Source organism: Nematostella vectensis, chromosome 15 (assembly GCF_932526225.1).
Source record: "Nematostella vectensis chromosome 15, jaNemVect1.1, whole genome shotgun sequence".
Lineage (NCBI taxonomy): Eukaryota > Metazoa > Cnidaria > Anthozoa > Actiniaria > Edwardsiidae > Nematostella > Nematostella vectensis.
In genome coordinates this window covers 7,465,934-7,491,085 of record NC_064048.1, presented here as the reverse complement: position 1 = coordinate 7,491,085, position 25,152 = coordinate 7,465,934, and the positions used below count along the sequence as shown (strand labels likewise).

At 39.8% G+C, this 25,152-nt stretch overlaps 1 protein-coding gene across 3 annotated transcripts in view; it reads right to left on the bottom strand.

The window, feature by feature from the left end:
• LOC5509861 (diacylglycerol kinase zeta) overlaps positions 1-23,646 on the bottom strand; it is a 30,940-nt gene extending 7,294 nt beyond the window's left edge. For 2 of the 3 annotated variants that reach the window (XR_007306782.1, XM_032378878.2), the window contains exons 1-30: positions 23,356-23,646; positions 19,325-19,448; positions 18,333-18,416; positions 15,535-15,562; positions 15,004-15,050; positions 14,814-14,870; positions 14,379-14,444; positions 13,352-13,384; positions 13,151-13,189; positions 12,185-12,298; positions 10,976-11,041; positions 10,886-10,903; positions 9,619-9,690; positions 8,709-8,756; positions 8,460-8,494; positions 8,080-8,140; positions 7,484-7,597; positions 6,843-6,913; positions 6,219-6,276; positions 5,695-5,773; positions 4,952-5,007; positions 4,578-4,640; positions 4,253-4,326; positions 4,076-4,121; positions 3,342-3,407; positions 3,107-3,203; positions 1,929-2,002; positions 903-934; positions 449-549; positions 19-116 (exon numbers count right to left, since the gene is read on the bottom strand). Coding sequence is in view for 2 of the 3 variants with exons in the window: in XM_032378878.2 (XP_032234769.2) it covers positions 19-116; positions 449-549; positions 903-934; positions 1,929-2,002; positions 3,107-3,203; positions 3,342-3,407; positions 4,076-4,121; positions 4,253-4,326; positions 4,578-4,640; positions 4,952-5,007; positions 5,695-5,773; positions 6,219-6,276; positions 6,843-6,913; positions 7,484-7,597; positions 8,080-8,140; positions 8,460-8,494; positions 8,709-8,756; positions 9,619-9,690; positions 10,886-10,903; positions 10,976-11,041; positions 12,185-12,298; positions 13,151-13,189; positions 13,352-13,384; positions 14,379-14,444; positions 14,814-14,870; positions 15,004-15,050; positions 15,535-15,562; positions 18,333-18,416; positions 19,325-19,448; positions 23,356-23,477 (2,043 nt within the window). In the remaining variant the exon portion in view is untranslated. Of the gene's footprint in view, positions 1-18; positions 117-448; positions 550-902; positions 935-1,928; positions 2,003-3,106; positions 3,204-3,341; positions 3,408-4,075; positions 4,122-4,252; positions 4,327-4,577; positions 4,641-4,951; positions 5,008-5,694; positions 5,774-6,218; positions 6,277-6,842; positions 6,914-7,483; positions 7,598-8,079; positions 8,141-8,459; positions 8,495-8,708; positions 8,757-9,618; positions 9,691-10,885; positions 10,904-10,975; positions 11,042-12,184; positions 12,299-13,150; positions 13,190-13,351; positions 13,385-14,378; positions 14,445-14,813; positions 14,871-15,003; positions 15,051-15,534; positions 15,563-18,332; positions 18,417-19,324; positions 19,449-20,066; positions 20,149-23,355 lie in introns of those variants that run through there. The other variant, XM_048722855.1, reaches the window with a different exon arrangement.
• Positions 23,647-25,152: the final 1,506 nt, after the last annotated feature.

Below are 25,152 nucleotides of genomic sequence, written 5' to 3'. Positions count from 1 at the left end.
ATAATTATCACGCAATACCTGGCTCTCTTCCTCCTCGCTGATAAAGCGCTCGATCCAGACCCTCATCTGCTCCAGGTCGGCATCGGGCTCAATGGACGTGGTGGTTAAGACGGTAGCTATGAAAACAAAAAAAATTATTCGAGTTACCCTATCTGCATAATGACGTATTTCTACAAGAGTACCAGAAGTCATTGCGCTCACATTTTATTCAACACGTCATCATAGCAAAAAATAGCAAGTGTGGAATAGTATTCATTTCCATAACGTTCAGATCACAAGATTGTTTTTATTTTAGAGAAGAATGGTCGTATGATAAACCTGGGAAGTTATTTTGGATATACCACATGACAGGACTGTTTGTAGAGTTCCAAAAAAAAATACTAAAATCACTTTTTAAACAGTGCAAGGAACCCTTTCCTCGTATCCGCCATGGGCATTTCATTGTTACCTGACTCTCGAAGTCTCCTGATATCGTAGCAATGAAGCTCATAATCCTTGAAGTTCACGCAGAATATCTTGACTTTGACCGGCTCGGGGCTTGGGGCAGGTCTAGTGAAAATTAACGTGGGCACTTAAACAACGAGAAGGAACGAACAACTTGGAAAAAGGAGATATAAAACAGCGAATTAGAATTCTCATAATTTTCGTGAGGACGTGAGGAGATGGTGTGGTGTTAACATAAGGCGAGGTGGTCTGAAGGGCAGGTTTAAGTCTAGGGAAGCTCAGGCAAACGTATTTGAACAATGGACTCTGGGAAAAGGCTAAATGTGCTAAATACCGAGGGCGTGAGGGTTCTAGTATGGTTATAAAAAGGGTGGGGGAGGGGGAAGGGGTATACAGGAGTCAGCTTAGATACCGTCCTTGCCCACCCCCCTGAAATCCAATTTGTGATAGCTACTTACTCTGATTCCCCCGATGATCCAAGTGCACGCCTCTGGAAAAGAAAATTAATGATTAGTTGAAGAAGGCCAATCACACCGCCATTTAAAGCCGCATTGTCACCAGTTTACTTCCGGTCGATTACGTAACAATATCTGATGATTTTTAACGGAAAACGCGAAAAATATTTCAAAATATTGAAAGCAGTGTGTTTATTGGAAGTTTCTTTGAGGATGTGATTGACAATTAAGAGCAGATGGCCTGTTAAATACCTCGGATTCTAATAGATTCTTTTGTCCTTTAACGGTTGAGGTTTCCGTCGGACCTCCGCAAGTAAACTGGTGACAATGCGGCTTTAACACTCCCACACAAAACAGTCACACAAACAACCATTAAACTCGGCTAATTCAAATAAATGAGTTATTTTCAATTAAATACCTAAATCAAGTTATTGATTGTATTTACTGATTATCATTTTGGATTTTTTTGGGGCAAATAAACCGTTGAATTTCTTTTTAAATGTAAACAAAAGCAAAGGAGGTTGTTCGACATTCTTTAAGACACAGTATATAGTTTTCCAATGATAACATAAATTTAAACATCCATTTAGTTGAAGTCCAAGACGCTCTTGTTATGTCTCTTTATTGAATTCTACTGTCTTACTGCATTGAAGCTACATATCAAGGGTACTTTTGTTATCAAAGGAGGTCATCTATATTGAGTTCTTATTGTCTTACTGCATTAAACCTACATATAATAATAATAATAATAATAATATATGTTTATTTCTACACCATTGCAGCTATCATGGCTGCAATGGTGTAGAAATAAACATATATTATTATTATTATTATTATTATTATTATTATATGTAGGTTTAATGCAGTATCAAGGATACTTTCGTCAACAAAGTGGGTCCTCTATATCAAGTTCTTACTGTGTTTCTGTATTAAACCTCGATATCATGGGCACTCTTGTTACCAAAGGGGGCGGGTCCTTTATATAGAGTTCTTACTTAAGGGATAATACAATCATTTATTGTTACTAACCTTGACTTTCTGTATCATATCAGCTTGATTTCTCACGGAGATTCGGATCCGAGAGGGTTGAAGTCGACAAGGTTCTGGAATAAAAAAAAGCAGATCCTTGATGAGTAAATAACAACTCAACGTCGATTTGCTTTACAGAGTCTCACGTTAGAAGACATGCGAACATTCTTTAAGTGTTTATTTCGACGTACCTCCATCGACTCGCATGAGTATGGCCTTGGAAGTTGTCATGTGACGTTATATATAAATTTGTGACGCCATCATTGAGACGTCATACCCCTTATACATACCTCCATCCACTTGCATGGGTATTGACTTGTAGGTTGTCATGTGACGTCACATGCATCTTTGTGACGTCATCATTGAGACATGCCCTATACGTACCTCCTTCCACTTGCATGGGTATTGACTTGTAGGTTGTCATGTGACGTCACGTGCATCTTTGTGACGTCATCATTATTATGACATGCCCTATACGTACCTCCATCCACTTGCATGGGTATGGACTTGGAGGTATTCATGTGACGTCACGTGCATCTTTGTGACGTCATCACTATTATGACATGCCCTATACGTACCTCCATCCACTTGCATGGGTATGGCCTTGGAGGTTGTCATGTGACGTCACATGCATCTTTGTGACGTCATCACTATTATGACATGCCCTATACGTACCTCCATCCACTTGCATGGGTATGGATTTGGAGGTATTCATGATTTTGAGGTATTCATGTGACGTCACATGCATCTTTGTGACGTCATCACTATTATGACATGCCCTATACGTAACTCCATCCACTTGCATGGGTATGGACTTGGAGGTTGTCATGTGACGTCACATGCATCTTTGTGACGTCATCACTATTATGACATGCCCTATACGTACCTCCATCCAATTGCATGGGTATGGATTTGGAGGTATTCATGTGACGTCACATGCATCTTTGTGACGTCATCACTGTTATGACATGCCCTATACGTACCTCCATCCACTTGCATGGGTATGGCCTTGGAGGTTGTCATGTGACGTCACATGCATCTTTGTGACGTCATCACTATTATGACATGCCCTATACGTACCTCCATCCACTTGCATGGGTATGGCCTTGGAGGTTGTATGTGACGTCACATGCATCTTTGTGACGTCATCATTGAGACGTCATACCCCTTATACGTACCTCCATCGACTTGCATGGGTATGGACTTGGAGGTCGTCATGATAACATCCCTGCACTGCGCTAGACGTTCACCATGGCCCCCGACACGTGTGGTCGCCTATGACATATACAGTCAAAAACGCACTCTAACGATCTGAATCTCAAATACTAACACAAATTAGAGAAAGAGATTGGGTAACACACATACTTCGCATGGGCACGCAAAATATTTAAAAATCTCACCCAGTGATCTTACCAGAGTGGCAGATGTCAGGGCCAGAACTTCGATATATCCATCATCACTTCTCTGCGGTAAAAACTCCTGCAGAACAAGAGACGGCAGTTTAGATTTGGTTCCAGATTTAAGTATTTGTATGCACGCTTTCATTGGTCGATTAGCGTAACGTACACACAACCCCCGCTCTGGGGCCGTCCACACTAACACGGATTCGTTTGAATCCGTATACTTTTTGATACGTTTAGGCCTTCCGTCCACACTAACATGCGAATCCGGATACTTTTGAAAACGCTGTCGAAAGTGAATCAAAATGAATCCGTATACTTTGGTCCGTAGTGTGGACGGTCGAATCCGTATCAAAATGAAAACGATGGCGTCATTTCGCAGGCGCGCGCTGCTTTGAGCATGCGCATATCATAAAAATTACGTCACCCGTACCTTTCAGCGTTTTCAAACGTTTAAAATCGTGTTAGTGTGGACGGCTGGATCCAGGCGAACACGCTGCGAAAACGATAGTGTGGACGCGAATCAAGTGATGCGTTTTGGGCGAAACGAATCCGGATACTTTTGAATCCGTGTTAGTGTGGGCGACCCCTTAGAAACAACGCTTTTTTTCCAAACAGCTGTATAATAAATATCTTTATTGTTTATGTTTGCTTGAGCGGTACGAAAACTTATGGAACCTCGAACTTCTGGGTCTCCGTACGGCCCGCGCACTCTGTTAATAAGATATATGTATTCCTAGAACTTACATGGTCTCTGCCAGGATTTCCCCAGGGTGAGGTGCCGGCGCTATATCTGAAAATTGAGATTTTATGTTAGAGCCAACAAGCCAAATTCAGTTAGTCAATTGAGAGGTAATCATGTAAAAGTAATTATGCCACGCCAAGTCACCCAAAGTCCCATTTATTAACTGACTAATTACTTACTTTGATATGTTGAGAAACAATAGACACATTGGTTTGGCTTCTAGAAGTTTCTCCGTGATGTCAACACCATCACACTGTGAAAATCATACTGAATTGTCAGCAAAAAAATATTTTCCCTGGGAAATAGGACCGTAGCAGTGTGAGGGGTACAGGGGTCCACTGTCCCTCCCCCCTTAATAGCTTTGAGCCAAGCTAGAGACATTGAGGTGCCATCCATTGTTTGAAGAAATAAGTCATAAATTATTTCAGAAGCGCAAGTCGGATTTGAAATAATTCATTTGTAACAATAAAAGCAATGAATCAACACTGTGTAATAAATCCTGACCTCTAGTTTCGTATGTTTGTAAAAGTCCTTGGCTTTCCCTTGTATAAACGTCGTACTGCTTGCCTGTAAGGTAGACGGACTTTACTTACAACAGATTTTACAAAATATTTAGAAGTGAAAAGCGTCAGCCTAAGCACTGGCCTTTTGAGAGGGACTTCTGTGGTGGTCTGTTTGAAATGCGCGATATAAATGGTGGAAAACACGCACGCTGGACATCATTTCGTGCGCCAGTCGCTTGTAAAATTCGAGTTCGAAATACGCTTTTCCAACCAACCGATAAAATTGAATGCTTTCTTAACGCTTAATATTCTGCTAGGCTGACAAAATGGCCGCTGACAGTGACATAAATTACATGTACATAACAAACCACATACCTTGCCATAGAAAAGCTTGTTTTTCACTCTACTGTTAAACTTTGCAGGATGAGCCTCTATGAACGGAAACAGCGTTGTTAATTATATTCTCTGGTGTTCTTGTCGGGATTCCTGTGCTTAAAACTATGAGGAAATGAAAGGAATGGGACGAGACAACAGGAGGCCCGGTCAGATCGCCATGGCCAGGCGTTCTTAATCATATATTTTCTGGTGTTCTTGTCGGGATTCCTGTACATAAAACTATGAGGAAGTGAAAGGAATTGGACGAGACAACAGGAGGCCTGGTCAGATCGCTATGGCCAGGCGTTCTTAATCATATATTCTCTGGTGTTCTTGTCGGGATTCCTGTGCTTTAAACTATGAGGAAGTGAAAGGAATGGGACGAGACAACAGGAGGCCCGGTCAGATCGCTATGGCCAGGCGTAAAGTGGTTAAGTCTATCGGGTCAACAAAGATTCTAAACATTTTGACGGTACACTAAGAGAAAGACACTAAAAACACTTCTCAGTATTCGGCGAACTATCACAAACCATTTTGTTTTGAGTGATCAACAAAGAGAAGATATATTTCGAATTGGCCAATCAAACATTGTTTTTAACAAATACAAATCAAAAAGCAAAATCACTTTTTGAAGAAATTTACAGTTTGAATAGTAACAGCAAAAAGGTTTTTATGGTTCGAGATCGTTGGCGAGGGTTGGCAAAATACTGACATAAAAAGGCAAGGTATTTGTGAGTTCATACCTCTGGATTCATGAAATTCGAGACAAACCTCAGCATCAAAACCAAGGCTGAAATAGTTGTTCATCACATTAAGGGGGAGCTGTTGACAAAGTGAACAAAGTCAGAAACAAATAAGAAAAACAAAAGGTTGGGGTAGTACTAGTATATTTGCACAGGGTTCCCCTCATTACAACGCCTCACGACCACGATTAAAGCGGCTAAGTCACCAGTTCCAGCTTCCGGGTCGATTACGTAACAATCTCCGATGATTTTTAACGGAAAACGCGAAAAATATTTCAAAATATTGAAAGCAGTGTGTCTATTGGAAGTTTCTTTGAGGATGTGATTGATAATTTAGAGCAGATGGCCCGCATATTACCCACATATTATTATAGTTTATTTTGTCTCTTGTCTCTTGAGGTTTCCGCCGGCCATCCGGAAGTAAACTGGTGCGATTGCCACTTTTTAAAGCATCTGACATCCGGCGGATGTCAGGGAATGGATTGATTTGACTAAGCATGGAATAATAATAAAAATATTTGTACCCGACTCTCTGCGATTTCCCCGTCTGTATAGCCGCTTGGAACGACTTCAAGGTCCCACCTGTGAAACACATTATTTAAACAAAGATAAATCAATAAAACAGTAAGTAGAGCGATGTTTGTCATTACATATTTGTACATTATATTTCGATTCATTTCTAAGATTCTCCATAACCAAAATATTAATCGTAGTCGCCATCACCATCACCATCATCAACACGATCACAATCACCATCATTATCATCATACTTCATCTAATTATCATCTCCATCATCACCACCATCATCAGCATTATCACCATCACCATCATTATCATCATACTTCATCTCATTATCATCTCCATCAACATCGTCGTCATCATTATAATTCATCACCATCACCACCATCATTACCAGTACTATTAGCATACCTGTCGAGTTGCACTACACTTCCCTCCTCCACATGGGTTAATCACCATCATCCTCATCACCACCATATCATCACTATCACAATCAACACTACAAGTACCATTACCATACCTGTCGAGTTGCACTACACTTCCCTCCTCCACGTGGATTAATCACCATCATCTTCATCACCACCATATCATCACTATCACCATCAACACTACAAGTACCATTACCATACCTGTCGAGTTGCACTACACTTCCCTCATCCACATGGGTTAATATCTTGGAAAGCGGCTCATCAGCATAGCCCTGAACACATAAAATCGCTGTTTTATTCATCACGATAATCAAACATTTTTGCGACAGGCACTTTCCAAGAGAAAAGTAACAACTTGTAACACAGTTGTTTTCATTATATTTTAACTCACTTCTTTCTCCACCAGCGTGTACACCTTACCCCTTATCAGCCTTTTTGTTTTCCGGTCTATACCTCCCTACCCACTACCTCCTCCTTAATCTTCCCATTCACCCTATACGCCGTGGTAAGAACAATTGCATCACTATCCCGTACACTCCTTATAGTCCATCTCCACTCAACATAGCATTATCTCCACAATGACCCTCCCGCCCTCACCCCTGCCACCTACCTCTACCCGTATCACAACCATTATTCCCCTTTTATGCCCCCCTTCTCCCCAGGTGCCACTCTATGAACGACACCTTTTGTAACCGACCAAGCTCCGATAACGACTACAATTTCAAATACATACTTTGATTGCCAAATTAACTCGTAATTGTAAGTTCTCGAAAGCGACTTTTCCATAACCGACCAAGTTCAGAAATCCTTGACAGGTTAAACAGGTTTGCGGTTTTACTTACCCCACCCCAGTTGAGGGCTCGAGACAAATCGTTCCCAGTCCCCAACGGTAGTATCGCCACAGGGGGCCTCGGGTTGAATTTGAGTTTATCAAGTTCGGAAAGAATCCATCCAACCTAAAGGAAAAACTACAATTATCCGCGGGTTTTAAACAAGCAAGTCTGCATAGTCAAATGACACATCCAGGTGTTTAGATTGAGGAGAAAGGCAGGCAAAAAAATACAATAAAAGAACTTAAAGAAGGCCAATCACGCCGCCATTTTATGCTCCCGCTCAATGTCGAGTCACACAAAGCATCCATTTCCATCGGCTAATTCAAGCAAATAACCAATATATTTTCAATTAAATATCGTCAATAACATATCAGACTTCATTTGTAAATTGCTATTTTGAATTCTTTCGAGCAATCCCCCCCCACCTCGTTCAAAATACTGGCTATGAGCCTGCGATGTCTTGTGAATGTGGTCAGCACAGGCGCAAACCGAAAACGTGCGCTACAAACCTCGTTTACATTTAACAGCCTGCACTTCACTTAGTATCACTTAGCGTTCTGCATATACATATATATATCATATTTGGACTTTACTTGGACGCTTACCGTGCCATCCCCGCCACACGCGAGAAGTCTCACATTCGGGACTTTGCGGTACAGTTCTAGACTAAATAAGGAGACACCAATAAAGCTTTTACCCAGAGTACTTCACCGGAGGAATAAGAGTGGGGTGGTACAATCAAAATTACAATAGGGCACCAATACGGACCATAAGATTTACGGTGGATAGTCTACGACGGCACAGACGCAAGGTTTAAGCGAGCGCTACCATTGTATTCTTTAAGTGCGCAGAGAAACAAGGCCTAGTTTAGACGCCGTACTTTACATGTACCGTTCCGAATGTAAATATTGCAAATTAACGAGGTCAATTGTATTATCTCCAGTTGTCACATATTAATTTGCATGCATTTGGGACGGTTCCCTACCCTTCTCTTGGTCCTTCCCTTGACAAATCAAACACCTAAAAAAAAAAAGAAGGGTCATTATAAAATCCCAGCACCAAAGAATAAGGGAGGCCCTCCTACAAAAGTCAACTTCCCACAATACTTTGCGACGCGCACGTGAAACCGAGGTCAGGCGTCAAAATTGTAAACAAGATGCCAAAGTGTGTTTTAATCCTTGGTTTCACGCGCACGTCGCAAAGTGTTGTGGGAAGTAGTGGGGAAGGTGAATACCTGTCTCGGGTTAAGCAGCCACTGGAACTTGTGCATTATTCTAAGACCCTGGTAAGAAAAACAAAAGTTAAGGTTAAGGCTGATAAAACGCGCGCGTTCATTGGTCGTACTGCCAAGGGTGATGCATCACGTGCAGTGATTCGTCAACCTGTCTTAGACAATACAATAAACGCTGCGATTGTTTTTTTGGGTATCGCTTGCAACTGCTTTGGGGAATTCTAAACACCACATAAGGCCAACTGAACCTCAAAAATGTGGCTTTAAAACTCTCTCGCGTTGGGAATTCTAAACACCATATAAGGCCAAATAAATATTGAGCTTTTTCGCATTTTTTTAGAATATTTTAATAAAATAAATACATAAATAAATAGGAGTAGCTTATCACTCTTGTCGCAGCTATATGCTGAATTACAAGAGCGCAGATTCAGACGTGATCGAGTTTAAGGCATGAGAATGGGCCTCAGGCAAGCCGCCATACAACTCATGTCTGACCATGGAACCAGCTAGGATCGAAATTGTTGGTTTTGTGGAGGGTGGGAACTGGAGAACCCGGAGAAAAACCCTCGGAGCAAAGGCGAGACCAACTAACTCAACTCACGTAGGAACCGGGAATCGAACCCGGAACCCAGTGGTGAGAGGCACAGGCACTACAAAGCGACCGGGAAACCTGTGGTGAGAGACACAGGCACTACAGAGCGACCGGGAAACCTGTGGTGAGAGGCACAGGCGCTACAGAGCGACCGGGAAACCTGTGGTGAGAGTCACAGGCACTACAGAGCGACCGGGAAACCTGTGGTGAGAAGCACAGGCACTACAGAGCGACGCTCTGCCAACTGCGCCACCTGGGCTCCCTAAACAATAAACACCTAGCCTACGAACTTAACAAAAAAAAAATGAATAACAGACTCACCTGGTTGCCACCGCTTTTGGGATTAATGAACACCACGAGGGGCCTTTTATTCGCGGACCCCGACGGCTTGATCTGAAACGGACATCAACGGCGACATTATAACAAAAAAATAAGACTTAAGTAAAGACGTAATAAACACTGCAGACCTTTCTGGTTCCTACTTGTAATCACAAAGTGCGGTGCCGCTTCTAAGATCTCGACGCGCGCTACCGTGGCCACTTGGGCAAAGATTTAAGAAAATTAGCCAATTGGCATGCGAGAACAGGATTTTCTGATTGCTGATAATGTTCATGACGTTTTAGATAGTATGTTTCTCGCACCTGACATGTGGCCACGGATAGCACTTGGCGCATGAAATGAAAAATGCGAATTGGTGGATTAGTAAGTAAGTGAATAAAGTGCGACGAAGAACAGGGCCTCCGGGTCAACGTCCTTATCCCAAGAAGAAAAGGGATTCACAGTCCCAAATGTAGAGCCAGGTTTACACCTTTGAAAACATTCCAAGTTGACCTGGCCCGCGTTGACCTGTCGCCCATCACAGGTAAACAGGAATCCATGAAAAAATGAGACTTGGAATCCGGAATCCATGCTACTGGAATCCGCAATCCACAAACTAGGATCTGGAATCCAAGACTTAAGCTGGAATCCGGAATACAGGAATCCTGAATTACGAATACGGAATCCGGAATCCACTGGGAAAAAAAACACATGGAATCAGGAATCCACACACTAGGATCCGGAATCCAGAACCATATTGCAGAACCTGTCATGCGGTGAGACCTGAACCCTGGTCCCCTTGCTTGGGGGGGACGAAGCCCGTACCACTGAACCATCCATATCTCGCTAAAGCCGCGATCATAAGAGTCATGATCGTTCAACAACAAAACAACAACCATGAAATTCGGACCAATGGACTTTGGGAGGGACGAAGCCCGTACCACTGAACCATCCATATCTCGCTAAAGCCGCGATCATAAGATTCATGATCGTTCAACAACAAAACAACAATCATGAAATTTGGACCAATGGACCTTGGGAGGGACGAAGCCCGTACCACAGAACCATCCATATTTCGCTAAAGCCGCGATCATAAGAGTCACGATCGTTCAACAACAAAACAACAATCATGAAATTTGGACCAATGGACCTTGGGAGGGACGAAGCCCGTACCACTGAACCATCTCGCTAAAGCCGCGATCATAAGAGTCATGATCGTTCAACAACAAAACAACAATCATGAAATTCGGACCAATGGATTTTGACTCACCACGAACGGCTTGCGTTCCTGAGAAGAAAAAGAGAAGAATTAAGAAATGGCTTATATTATCGTGACACCTGATTATAAATCATTGCTTACCTTTGTCGACCGTCGTTTTATTGACTTTTTCTTAAAACTGTTTCTTTTCGTCGGAAATGACCGACCCTGCAAAACAAAGACCAATAAGATGTCATCTTAAAATCTGGTCACAGCGGTATGAGGGTAACGCGTCATCACATCATGTCATCCGTGCTTCCCAGAAAAAAAAAAGATCTTCAATTAAATTTTACTGTAAAAATTTTATTATAACGGGTAATATTTTTTAAGTCTTGATAACGTCTATTTTTTTTCTGCTAGCAGAGGCCTCTTTTCTTTGTATTTCGCTGGGCTGGCGTTCGCAAGGAAAAGAGACCTCTGCCATGGGTCGAAACTTTGTTTGATCAAACCGCCGTCCACGATCGTGGACGGGAAGATCCAGAGCGCATGCTCCGTTCATTGTTTACTGGCCACTATTTCAGCCAACAATGACTAGCGCATTCGTGAAGCGTATATCTGCTGCGGGATAATAAGCCCGCATTTGAAACGACGTCCTCGGTAGATATCACACGACGAATTATAAATAATCCATTTAATGCCTTATCTTTATTCAGAATTTTTTTTCTTTTGACTCCCAAGTCAATTTGCGTTTACAGCTTTTTTTACATTCTTTTGGAAAAAGCTGATCTAAGTTTACCAAAAAGTTTGGTAACATTTTTTTCAAGTCCAACTGTTCGATATTTACATTGAAGAAACTCGCCTGCCCAGATGTCTTGAAATTTATCCCACAAACATGACAAAACTCGTTTTTGCTGCGTTTGCTGTTCACTGTGACGTTTTAGGCGATTAAAATTGACCAGTTGTTTCCTTTTCTTTCGAAGTGGAGAACTAACCGGAGTTTGATTTATAATTTGCGTTTAGTATGGCATCCAATGGCACGTCATGGCAATGTTTTGCCTTACACTGCCATGGTGTGCCATGGCTTGCCATGCTTTGAGTTTGGCAGTGTACTTCCATAGACTGATATGACTTGCTATTGACTAGCACCACTTTGATATTCGTGACGGTTATCATTGACTCTCTACCGCTTTCGTGCGATGGTACAGGTTTTGGCACGTCATGCGGTCTCTTAGAAACGCTCACGCATGGCAACGAAAACAGTTTCGACCTACTGTATGGCAGAGGTCTCTTTCCCTCGCAAACCTCAGCCAAGCGAAATACAGAGAATAGAGGCCTCTGCTAGCAGGGAAGTCTATAGTAGGATCTCAATACCTTTTTAGGAATCTTTACGACCCACGACGGTGGCACTATTACATTTGAATGGACCCCAAGATCACAAAGCTCTTCGATTCTATCAACTTTGAAGCACTCATCTTTGTTGTGATACTAAACATATACAAAGGTAAAAAGGTTTCAAACCTGCAGCCTGGTGGTTTTGTAATACTATGGCTAATATTTTGATATGGGAAGGGGAGGGGAGGGGAGGGGAGGGGAGGGGAGGGGAGGGGAGGGGAGGGGAGGGGAGGGGGGGGGAGGGGGGGGGAGGGGAGGCAGCATTGTTGTTGTATACTTGTATACAACTTCCACCAGTAGTACTGGTGCGGAAGGCTCAAAATCAATCAATCAGTTCCCCCTGTGTGTATTGTTCGTAAGTATTGCCACGGTGAACAGTCACTGTCGAAGGGTTTTCTTGCGCCCCCAGTAGGTATTTTACCGTAGGTCTCTTCAATTAAGAATGCACTGCAACTTAAAGAGACCTCCGTTTGAATGTCCAACAATGTTATGCAGTTTTTCTTAACACTGTTGGAAAGCAGTTCCCAAACATTTCACTTCTCTTGTGGTCAGTCGAGCCAGACTTAACTAGCAATGTTAGGTGATGATGGCATTTTTTTCCAGGGCTTTAAAATTGTGGATAAAAAAGCGAGAACGCTGACACAGTGCCAGGCAGGTTTCCAACTACGAGTTTTACTGCGATTTTAAATATTCTGTGAATTGTCGTCAACAGCTAAACCGCTTTCTGGCTTCCGTCATTCAATCTTACGGAATTAGATGTCTTTCTTGATTGGTCAGTGCCTTTTGAAGAGGTGGCGTGATTTGAAATCATTTCAGTGCTAGCCAATGAAAACGCTTTAAGGGTTTTGAATAAAAAAAGCAATAAGGCGATTTAGCTGTTGGAAATCATCGGCAATAGTTCGGAGAATATTGAACCCTGGGGTAGGAAAAAAGCATAATACGTACCGCGACTTTGCACCATGAGCAGCTGATTGAGATTATATCCTACAATGTGTCCAAATAAGAAACACGTTGATTGTCTGTTTAATTATGTTATATTGTTTACTGATTTGAAAAGAAAATAAGTCTAAATAAATTTGAAAACTTATCAATATTTAAAATAAAATAGGTATTCCAATATTTAAAATAAAATAGGTACTACCTCACCTTACTTTGAAATGACAGCATGTGTTGAAAAGACTGTAAAAAGGAAGAAACGAATTCAAATACGTTCTACGAGCTTACTATTTCCACTTGCTGTATGTAGGGAGAACAAGAGACGATATGCATGTTTCCACTTCACTTCGATTCTCTCTACGCTCCGTCCCCGTCCACACTCCTAGGCCTGAGGCAAACTCCGCTATTTTCATGCACAGTTCCAAATGAACCATGAAACAACTAACTTGGTCAATTTACTCCATCTTCATTTGTGACGGCACATGAAAATAACGGTGTTCAGGGGCGGATCTATGGTAGGGCTGAGCCCCACCACCCCCCCCCCCCCCTCCTCCTCCCTATTTTCAGATATTTGGCTTAAAATAACAAGGAATATAAGGAATTCACAGAAGAACAATGAATCCGGGGGCCCTCTTTCTTGAAACTCTTGATTCGGCCCCCCTTTCTGGAACTTTTGGATCAGTCACTGGTGTTTGCCCTCAGCCTTTTTTCGTCCCATGACCCCAGCCTGGCTATTGTTTCTTCTACATCGCTAATCGTGTAGAATGGCAATCTCGTTTACATAGCCTTTCTATTTCTGTGCACGCGTCACTGGAAACTAGTTCGATAACATTGCTCCAATCGCAAATATATCGTCCTGTAACTAAAAAATCCAAAAAGCCTAAATAGTCGTGTTCCCAACCAGAAGAATAAATACAATACACTAAAAACTGGTATTCGATCCTGCCAAATTTTCTTCTTTAATAAGACTTCTTCGAGGAGTCTGCCCTGAAGAAGTCTTATAAAAGACGAAAGTTAAGCGAACACCGTAGTCGAATACCAGTTGTTGGTGTACTGTCCTGATAAGTATTTACACTACAAGGTACATAAACACTTCTTAAATCCCTTGTTTGACACACGTCGTAATAATACTGGTGAGATTACTGGCTGATGGTACAAACTCTAGTTTCTCGGCGCGGCATTTTCTCTGATTGAACATTTTTTTTATGAAAAAAAAAAAAAACATTTGAAGACAAACCTTGCCACAAGTTTCGCAACGGCCATCTTGTCTTCGTCTATGGACCCAATGATGTCTCATGTTGCTCTGAAAATAGAAACAGCTGTTGGCTTAACCATGTAAGCTTTTCGTAATACCGCTAACTCTCTAATAAGCTATACCATGTAAGCTTTTCGTAATACCGCTAACTCTCTAATAAGCTATACCATGTAAGCTTTTGGCAATACAGTAAACACTACAATAGGCTTTACAATGTAAAGTTTTTAACAATACCATAAACAGATAAAGGAAGATCCGGGGATTAAGGTTTCTTTTCATTGGCCGCTACCGTGGCCGCCAAGGAAACGGTCAAAGAGGGTTGGCAATTAGCCCGCAAGAATCATTTGACTACAAACTCCATAACGCAGTAGTGGGAGAATAGGCGTAATTGACATTTTTTAAGCACATTTTGCTTACCTCATGCACACCTTTGGGCTGTATTTCTCTAAATGTAGTTTTACATATAAAATTTATCTGTAAAATATAAAGAAATGAGTGCAATTAATTGTGTTCTTATGCAAAACGTGGTAAAAACAAAGCTTCGTTTTAAAGCTTGTTACGAAAGAGAGACGTGTTTTATTCTACAGTATTAAATAAAAATACTCACTCTTTCTAGCTTTTCCATGCATTTTGTGTGAATTACTATTTTACAGGCTGGAAAAGAAAGATCGGAACTGTTTAGAAAAAGTTGCCTAATGGGCTGTTTTCCAGGTGATGGACTTTGAAGTCAAATGGAAAGTTTCACATGTTTCCTTTAGGCTAGTGGCTTCAAGCTTTATCATGAAACGAGCAAGAACTTTCAAAATTGTGAGACGGCTGTAAACAAACACAGACGTGAACACTTTCATGCTTGAATAACACAGGGAGCCCATTTTCTGGAAAACAGCCCATTGTTGATAGAGGTCATTAAACGGGTAGACTATGTTTTGGGAAACGTTTGCTGCTAAAGCTGGAAACAAACGAAATAAAAAGATGTGCTACTACTGTATTCTAGCAGTATCGTGCAATGCTATTATTGCTCAACCTAGCTTAAAAAACGAATAACAATAATAATCAAAAATTATTTTTTTTAAATTAAAAAAAAACCAATTACCTCGTTTTCAAATAAATACAACAATAAGAGAGTGGCTTTAGTTACCTGTACATTTCTTTCTTGCTCCAGATTTCTAGAAGAACAAGGAAGGGGGAAAAGAAAAAAAAATTCAAAAAGTTGTAGGGATGAATTCCTTACCCAATCATTGTAGCAATAATACAGCATCAAAAACTAATTTTTAACCCTTGTGTGTTTGGTATATGTCTATTCTTCACTTTGATTCATATTTAAAAGTACACCGCTCACATTTATCCTATAATTTGTTTGTCTGTCATGCGATCCAGTGCTCTCTCTCTATAGCTGCTAAAACTCACAGCCTTTGGGGAGTGCCACAAGATTAACCCTTTCACTCCTGGGTACTTTTGAGCAACATTGTAAGAAAAACAGACTGAAAACAGAAACCTCTCCCTCTATTTCAAGTCCAACACTACCAGTTAAGCTAAGCTACCGCTGACCCAAGACGGTATGCCTTGAAGTTTCCAACAATGCACTGCGGTGCCTTACAACAGTTTTGCTTGTAATTTGCTAAAAAATTACAGATTTTCACATCTGGAGAGTGCCTTAGGATATCATGAAGTCTTTTTGGGCATGATTAATGTTTGCACGCTGAGGTTGATTCAGTGGGATTATTCCTTGTCTGAGCTTCACCAAGTGAGAAAGGAATTTTCTGGTGAATGGCCTCATACTCTCCAATGTGGGCCATCTTTGCTACCCAAACTTATTCAAAAATTGTTTTCAGGCTTATTCTGGGTTCCTTGGACCTGTAAATGTTTTGTTTGGAGATTGGATTTGTGAGGAGATTGCCCGCCTGTCTGTCAAGGTGTTTCCAAGACTCCCATGATGCAGTGCAGGCATGCAAAATAGGCTAAACATGGTGACTCGCTTCTAATGGAGGTTCTAGCATTGATTATTGTGACTGATTGCTGTAAAATGGGACCTGACGGAGCGCAATGAAAGTATCTATTTGTGACTTGATCTGTGCTTGCTTGTCTCTATTTGTAGTTCGGAATTTTGTGTCTTTTTTGGTAAGAAATGTTTCTAAGTTTAAGCATTTGTTTACGCATTGGTCATAAATCAAGGTTGATATTTTGACAAAAAAGTCAATTCTATTACATTGCTTGGATGCACTTTTGAAGGTCGTCTATGCCTTCGATGAATCTATGAGTATCCGGGTCTGGTGATGCTCAGTTTGCATTTTTGACGTTTTGGAGTTGGGCCTATATTTTACAGGCTTCTCAGGGCGTTATGGCAATGAAAGACATAACCAAACACATAAAAATATATATTTTTGCCTTCCTGTCTTAGAAGAAAGGTTTTATGGCAAGCTTAGGGGCTGTCAACAGTGTATGCAAATTCTAGTCGATAGACAAGCAAGCCTCATTAAGTTATATGGTAGAATATCTACCAGATAATTTTTATGTTAAAACCATTGGGGAAACCACAGGAAGCCCAAATTCCATAACAATATTTGCCTTTGTAAATTCAAAGCAGCAGTGTGAACCCACTTTAGATACGTTTCCTGTACATTCACCGTCAAAGTGCTCTTATAACAGAACCTTGCCTGAATCTGATGGATTTTAGGGCATTTTTTTTAAAAAGCTATGCATATCAGCTCTATCATTGAGCCAAGCCATGTCCAAGTAAAAAAAATTCTATTTTCTAGGTAAAAGATATTCACTTGCTGAAAATGGCATATGTGTTATCCATTTCAATGGTGTATCTCACATCAAAAGTCTATTAAGGCCTAGTTAATTAGATTAAAAACTAGGGGTGGTGGGTTAACCCTTTCACTCCTGAGTACTTTTGAGCAACATTGTAAGAAAAACAGACTGAAAACAGAAACCTCCCCCTATATTTCAAGTCCAACACTACCAGTTAAGCTAAGCTACCGCTGACCCAAGACGGTATGCCTTGAAGTTTCCAACAATGCACTGCGGTGCCTTACAGCAGTTTTGCTTGTAATTTGCTTAAAAATTAGAGCTTTTTCACATCTGGAGAGTGCCTTAGGACATCATGAAGTCTTTTTGGGCATAATTAATGCTGTGCTTATGGATGTTTGCATGCTGAGGTTGATTCAGTGGGATTATTCCTTGTCTGGGCTTCACCAAGTGAGAAAGGAATTTTCTGGTGAATGGCCTCATACTCTCCAATGTGGACCATCTTTGCTACCCAACCTTATTCAAAAATTGTTTTCAGGCTTATTCTGGGTTCCTTGGACCTGGAAATGTTTTGTTTGGCTTCAGGGCAAAGAGACTTATAAAAAAATGTTATGATTGTGGGGGAGGACATTGCCCGCCTGTCTGTCAAGGTGTTGCCAAGACTCCCATGATGCAGTGCAGGCATGCAAAATAGGCTAAACATGGTTCTAGCATTGATTATTGTGACTGATTGCTGCAAAATGGGACCTGACGGAGCGCAATAAAGGTATCTATTTGTGATTTGATCTGTGTTTGCTTGTCTCTATTTGTAGTTCGGAAATTTGTGTCTTTTTTGGTAAGAAATGTTTCTATGTTTAAGCATTTGTTTACGAATTGGTCAGAAATCAAGGTTGATATTTTGAAAAAAAAGTAAATTCTATTACATTGCTTAGATGTGCTTTTGAAGGTCGTCTATGCCTTGGATGAATCTATGAGTATCCGGGTCTGGTGATGTTTAGTTTGCATTTTTGACGTTTTGGAATTGGACCTATATTTTACAGGCGTCTCAGGGCGTTATGGCAATGAAAGACTTAAAGATTGCTGGGTCCCAGAGCCCGATAAACAATAGAGAAGACTTTTGAGTAGGCAAGTGTGATGGGTTTTTGTCAAATAATTTCAAGCCACACGCTAATCAATTATACTTACTACACAGTCAAAATCATATAAGTAGCAAAGGGTCCCAGACGCTTCAGAGTCCACCCACATGTGTTTTCCATTTATGGCATTATCCTAGAAAACAAAATAAATAAGAAAATTTAGCAGATCATGTGAAAAGGAGAGGGAGGAAAAGGGCCAAACAACAAATACATATTTGGATAGTATTTTTAGTTATAAAAGCTGGAATACATTTCCAGATATATCAACATACTTTATTATTTTCTGGTAACAACAGTACAGTATATCATCATAAAGTACCATTTCCAGATACCCATGTCTGCATATGTGTACTATTTTCTAGAAGCCATGTCAGCATAATGTACCATTTACCACCTCGACATACACCAGATACTGTACCCTTGTCAGCAAACTGTACCATTTCCTTTCACCCAGGGGCAAATCTAGCTCTTTGCCAGGGGGGTTGACCCAAACATTTTCGTCATTATTTTACCGTAACAATTTTGGAATGAACAGGCACAATAAAAACAATAAATAAAAGCAGCCCAAAGGGGGGTAAAACCTGCCATAGATCTGCTACTCTTACCTACAGTATATCAGCATGAGGTACCATTTTCAAATACCATCAATATTGTACAATTTCTTGTACCTCTATTGACATACTGTACTATTGACAGATATCCAAATCAGCATACAACTAAAATTTGCATACTGTTTCATTTCCTGGTACCCTTATTGGCACATTGTACCACTTCCAGATAACAAAATGTGCATAATGTACTGTTTCCTGGTACCCTTCGGCCATGTAGGACAAACACAGTTCTTTTTATGTATGGTTCCAAATGCAAACGAGCATAGAACAATTTAATTGCTTCGTTTGCATGCATCTGCATTTGGAACGGTACACAAAGAGAAGAGTGTCGCTAAACCAGGTCTGTATCACCACACTCAATGTACCATTCCCTGATCTCTAAAACGATGGTTCTTTCATTGGCACACACCATTTTATTGCACCCACTTACCGTCCAGTCACAAACATCAGAATCAGTACAAGGATTTTGGTTCTTTTCCTCAACATGATTTGCATTTGTGTCGTTATTAGAAGTTGATGGTGAGTGATAGTCATGGTGGTTTCCAACTGCTTGCCTTAAAATGAAATAAATGTATTAATCAACTTTTTGTGGTACCATAGAAACACAATACTTGGGATGCCTGTGGTTTTACACAAAAGAGAGGCTCAAGTGGGAGTATTTTGTCAGGAATGCTATAAAGTATTGAATAGATTTTATAAAATGCTGCTGTCTTAAGTGTGTTCTGTTGTTTACTTGCTTTTGACAGAAGAAGAAACATGCAAACTGTTTGAGCTTTTTTTTGGTGAAAACCACAGGCCCCCAAAGTATTGCAATTATAACTGTGAAAAGGTCTTTTAGAAAACATGTACAAAAGGTTGTCTGGAATATAGCATGTCAGCTAAAAGGGGGATCTGGCCAGGTAGAGAGTATTTAGCGAAGAGATTAGTTCATTAACTCCTACGCCAAATGTTAACAAAATATATATATATATAAATCCACCTATGATTGCAAAGATCAACGAGCACAGAATTAACTACCTTCTTTGAGTTATGATAACCTAGGGTATTAATATCATAACAATAAGGATAATATTATCTTTAAATAAGAAATTACCCACTTTTTAGCAGTCAACGGGGGTTGTGGATACAATATGCACTCCCCCTAGTTGTAGCTACAGTACACAACTTCATACCTGTCAACTCTTCTGGATTAGGCGGTAGTCTCTTGCGTTGAGCACCAGATCTCCCGCTTTTTAGCAAATTTTATCGCTTCCGAAAAATTATTTATAGAAAATCAACATTTCGTCTATTTTCTATAAAAAATCATTAAAGCCAAGAATTTGGTTGCTTAGCGCAATTATTTAACACCCTTGTGGGATCTATAAGAGGATTTGTGCATGAGAACTTTCTGTACAGCAAACGCCTGCAAGGTTATACCCACCCCTCCCCCAAAAAATGAATATACCCCATTCCTCCCCAAAAAAAATTTATCAAGACTTGAGAGTTGACAGGTGTGCTACTAGTTGAGGTATCCTACGTGTTCAAGACTAGTTGAAGAATTCATTTGGTATATTTTATGAAAACAGACGAAATTTATATAAGGAAAATATCAATAGGTGATACAATTTGTCCCTAGAGACAAGCTGTAGAAAATAAAATGGGGTGTTGGAGTAAGGTAAAAAAATCAAATCAAGATTGAAATGGTTGGAATTTTTTACAACACTGGGAAAACAGAGTAGTTTTGAGTGTTTCTTTTATTGTAAAAAAAAGGCAAATAGCTAATGTTTAGTTTTGAGTGTTTCTTTTATTGTAAAAAAAAGGCAAATAGCTAATGTCCAAAACATTAGAGAAATAAACCATGTCCATTTCAACCTTGATTTATTTCACCCCAAGCCATTACCATGTAAATGAAGATTGAAACTCCTGTCAACAACAGAGGTAGTTAAGTATAACAGTTTATAAATGGGGGCTCAACAAAAATTCAACAAAATAATAAAGCTTAAAAATTATTATCCTTATTAATGAATACAAGATCTACATATGGATGAGGTGTTGTCTTAAATCGAGAGATAATATTATGCTCAAATTATTCGCATCTGAAAATATATGAGAAATATATGAGTAAAAGAGAAATTTTATAAGCACACTAAGTAATTTTAATGGATTCTTTAGCCTTTGATTAAAATCTGCAAAACAATTATTATGCATCAGACGTCCACCTGTCTACATGTCTGGTGAATATACCTTCTATTTATCTGCATAACCATTCATCCCTAATATAACAGTACTTCAATTCTAGAAATGTGTGAAAAGCTTAATCACAAAGTACGTTTAATTTTTTGCAAATTGAGCAATAAAAATTGTGCTATTTCAGTATTTTTTCTAGATTGTGTTCTACTAATATCTCAACCTTTTCACCAAATACTTGTAACTATGCTCTTTTTTGACTCATGACAGTTTGTTCGCCAAATGTCTTAATGCTACTGAATAAATACCATTTTGGGTGGCTTCAATTTCACCAGCAAGCTATGCAGATTAGTGTGAATTTGACACAGACGAAACAGGCAACCAATGATGATACTGATATGAATTATTCTAGAGCGACTTTTTAATTTCTGTTAAAAAAATACAATCTATATATCAATCAAACTATGTGACTGCACTAAGGATATGTGTCTTTTTGTTATTTTTGTATAGACCAGATATGTGAAGTTAAAAACATAATGGCTGGTAAACTACAATTCTTAGCAACAAGATAGATTAATCCATCCTTAAATAGACATTAGCTATAAATGGACACTTGTGATATCGGAGTAATTAAAAAAAATACAGTGGAACCCTCTCAAACTCAAGCACTCAAGGGAAACCAAAAACAAGTTCAGGGAGTTCAAATATCCTTCAGGTTGGTTGGAATCAGCAAACCCGAGTTATCAGGGATTCACTGTATATAGTACATATAAGAGTGATTCCTGATCAATTTAAACATTAAGTCGGGATATTGAGCTGAATGTTTAGTCCACAGTTATGAAATATCACAAAAAAATGGTTACCAGGTCTAACTAGATAATAATCACTTCCTAACAGAATGACACTTGTCAAATAAGCAAATATCACTAAAAGCTAAAAATTTTCAATCCAGAAGTCACCCTCTGGGAGGTATTAAGATGGCTTAAGTGGAAAAATTAAGCTTAAGTACTTAACGGTTTGTGACAGTGTCTTGCAATAAATGGAGATTAACATGAATGTCTGACAGTATAATACAATAAATATATTTTACATGCAAAATGCTTTTTTTAGAGATCTACGGCAATGGCTATGACAAAGCACAGAAAGGTACTTGGCACTTTCTAAAGCACATACCTCAGTGGTTATGTTAATATTTTCAATGAAAAAATATTTTTAAATGTGCAAAGAAACAAATAAATGAACTATATAAGTTAATATAAACTCGACTGTGAATTCAACAAAGCATCCAAAAAGAAATGAATGGCATTTATTATTTAAGTCAAATGGCATTTATTATTTAAGCCACTATTTCACTATTTTAGACGTTTTCAAATACGTGAATTGTTATGCAAAGGTAATAAGTAACAATGCTAGTTGTAGCATCTATGTAGCCATTGGCCCATGATGACGATGACAATATTTTAGTGATAATGATGACATCACAATTTCACGAGAAGAGCTGAAATAACAATGACGATGATACCAATCTCCAACATGAAAAACAATAAATCAACTAAAGGCTCTTGAAAATTCTCCTTTCATTGGCTTCCTTGCAATACCATTTCAAACCTCCACTTACATAAAATAATTCGTGTCCCCTATTCATTTTTATATTCTGTATATTATGGAATTATTTATCTAAAGGTTAAAGCAATCGGCTAAAATTAGTTGACCCGAGGGTCTTTTAGTATTTGCTGATCATCGCTCTACAATCTTTCGTTGAATCGATACAAACAGTTTTCAATCGAACCATTTCACTTCCTTTTCGCCTTAAAGCGAAAGTAGTATTCTGATCGGTAAAAATGATTAAAAACACTGGATACACATTCGGCATGGAAGTTTTCTTTGCTTCTCTAAACATAGAGAGCTAAGATAGATTAAAATATAAATAATAATTTGCAAGGAATTAAAAATGAAAATATAATAAAGTACGAGTCAGTTAGTTAGATAGCTAAGGCTGTGCTCCTGTTGTGTTGGCTTCAATGATTTTAATCGTCTATCTTTTGGATTTTAAATGAAATTCCTTTTTTTGCGAATCGATCATCTGTTCGAGAGCCATTTTGGTATGCTAAAACTTTCTCCGAAATCGACCAACAACTGCGAAAGCTGTGAAGTTACAAACTAACCAAGCAAACTTTATCCCTAGGAGACTTATACATACAAGTTAAAAAATTCACAAGTTCCTACGCACTCTGCAGTATACTTAATTCAAGGAAAACATATCGAACATCAGAGAATGCAGAACAAAACACTTACTTATATGATCTAGATTTAGCGGTTCCTCTGGTCAGCTTGGAAGCATTTCCACCATCTTCACTTCCACCAACATGCTCAACGCCAAGTGTATTTTCTCGAAAATTTCCCGGCTTGGCAGCCATTTGCAAATATGGTCCAGCCCCTTAGCTAACCATTGTTATTCTTATTCACCTCAATTCTTTTTTGTTTTGAGTCTCCGAAGGTGCAATCTCGAGGCCAAACTAAAAGTCAGTGAGTCATATTCAACTGCTGCTCTTATGTTGACCAGCCTGTCCGCGGGGTATGCTGGGAAACGCTGCGTGGGCGAATAGTTTCTATTTTCGCAAAAACACATCAAAGGGAAAAAGAATGATAATATCGCACATTTAAAAACATAGTCCATGCATAGTGTATATATATTCATATAGAAAATCATAATTAAACTATTTATTATATTGCTGCTTTACGCTTTTCTTTTCGCTTTTTCAGAGCTTGTTTTGGTACTGGAGAAAAAAAATACAAATCATATCTACTCTCTACGGCATTTCATTTACGCTGAATCAGGTGCATTTCTTTGGCTCAAAAACATTTTTTACGCTATTATTGCTTTTAATGGAGTCAGGTTTTTCAATGGAGTCAGATTTTTCAAACCACTGTTTAGTATCAAGCAGTATGAACAGTGACGTCATAACTTCTCCCTTAATTTTCAATTTCCACCTATCCAAATCTACTGAGCGCCAAAAGAAATATTTCGTAATTCCACATTTATGTCATGTTTAGCCAGCTGGTATGAATAAAGTTTCTAATTTATACTATTTGACATAAACCTTGCTTTGTTTAAGAAATTAGAATTTTTTTTAGAGCACTTTACTATACGAAGAAAAAATACATCTTTATTTACGAGAGCAACTAAGAATCTGTGTGTTATCGTGACCGTAGTTGTGTTATGCCGTGACTGTGGATGTGTTATGCCGTGACCGTGGATGTGTTATGTCGTGACCGTGAATGTGTCCATGCCGTGACCGTGAATGTGTTATGCCGTGACCGTGAATATGTATGCCGTGACCGTGAATGTGTCCATGCCGTGACCGTAAATGGATTATGCCATGACCGTGTATGTGTTATGCCGTGACCGTGAATGTGTTATGCCGTGACCGTGAATGTGTCCATGCCGTGACCGTGTATGTGTTATGCCGTGACCGTGAATGTGTTATGCCGTGACCGTGTATGTGTTATGCCGTGACCGTGTATGTGTTATGCCGTGACCGTGTATGTGTTATGCCGTGACCGTGTATGTGTTATGCCGTGACCGTGAATGTACTATGCCGTGACCGGTTGCTTGTGCCAAAGAAGAAATTATGGAGCACCTCAATTTTTACTACATTTGGAGAGTGGCGCGATAGCTCAGAACGGGCTTCGCTTCTCAGGCAAGAGGGTACGAACCCGGGTCAGGTCAACTTGGGATTTTTTCAGAGGCGTAAAAACCTGGCTCTACATTGGGGACTGTGTATTCCTTGTGGCTCGGATGACTACGTCAAATGGCGGTCCCGTCTCGCAAAAACCTAGCTAACCAACCTGTTATTGTGGGACGTTAAAGAACCACTGAAGAAGGCAGAGTCCATCTTCAGTGTCTGTACTTGGCCGCATAACCAAAAGGGGCATTAACATACCAAAACTCTCTCATCCATGTAAACTGCGTGGCAGCACATTGCGCCTTATATAGCAGTCCGAATAAGACCCCGTGTAATGTAAATCCAGAGTAATTCAGCCTATGGCTGCAATTCTGGATAAAGTCGGCCCAGATTCCTTTCCTCCTTT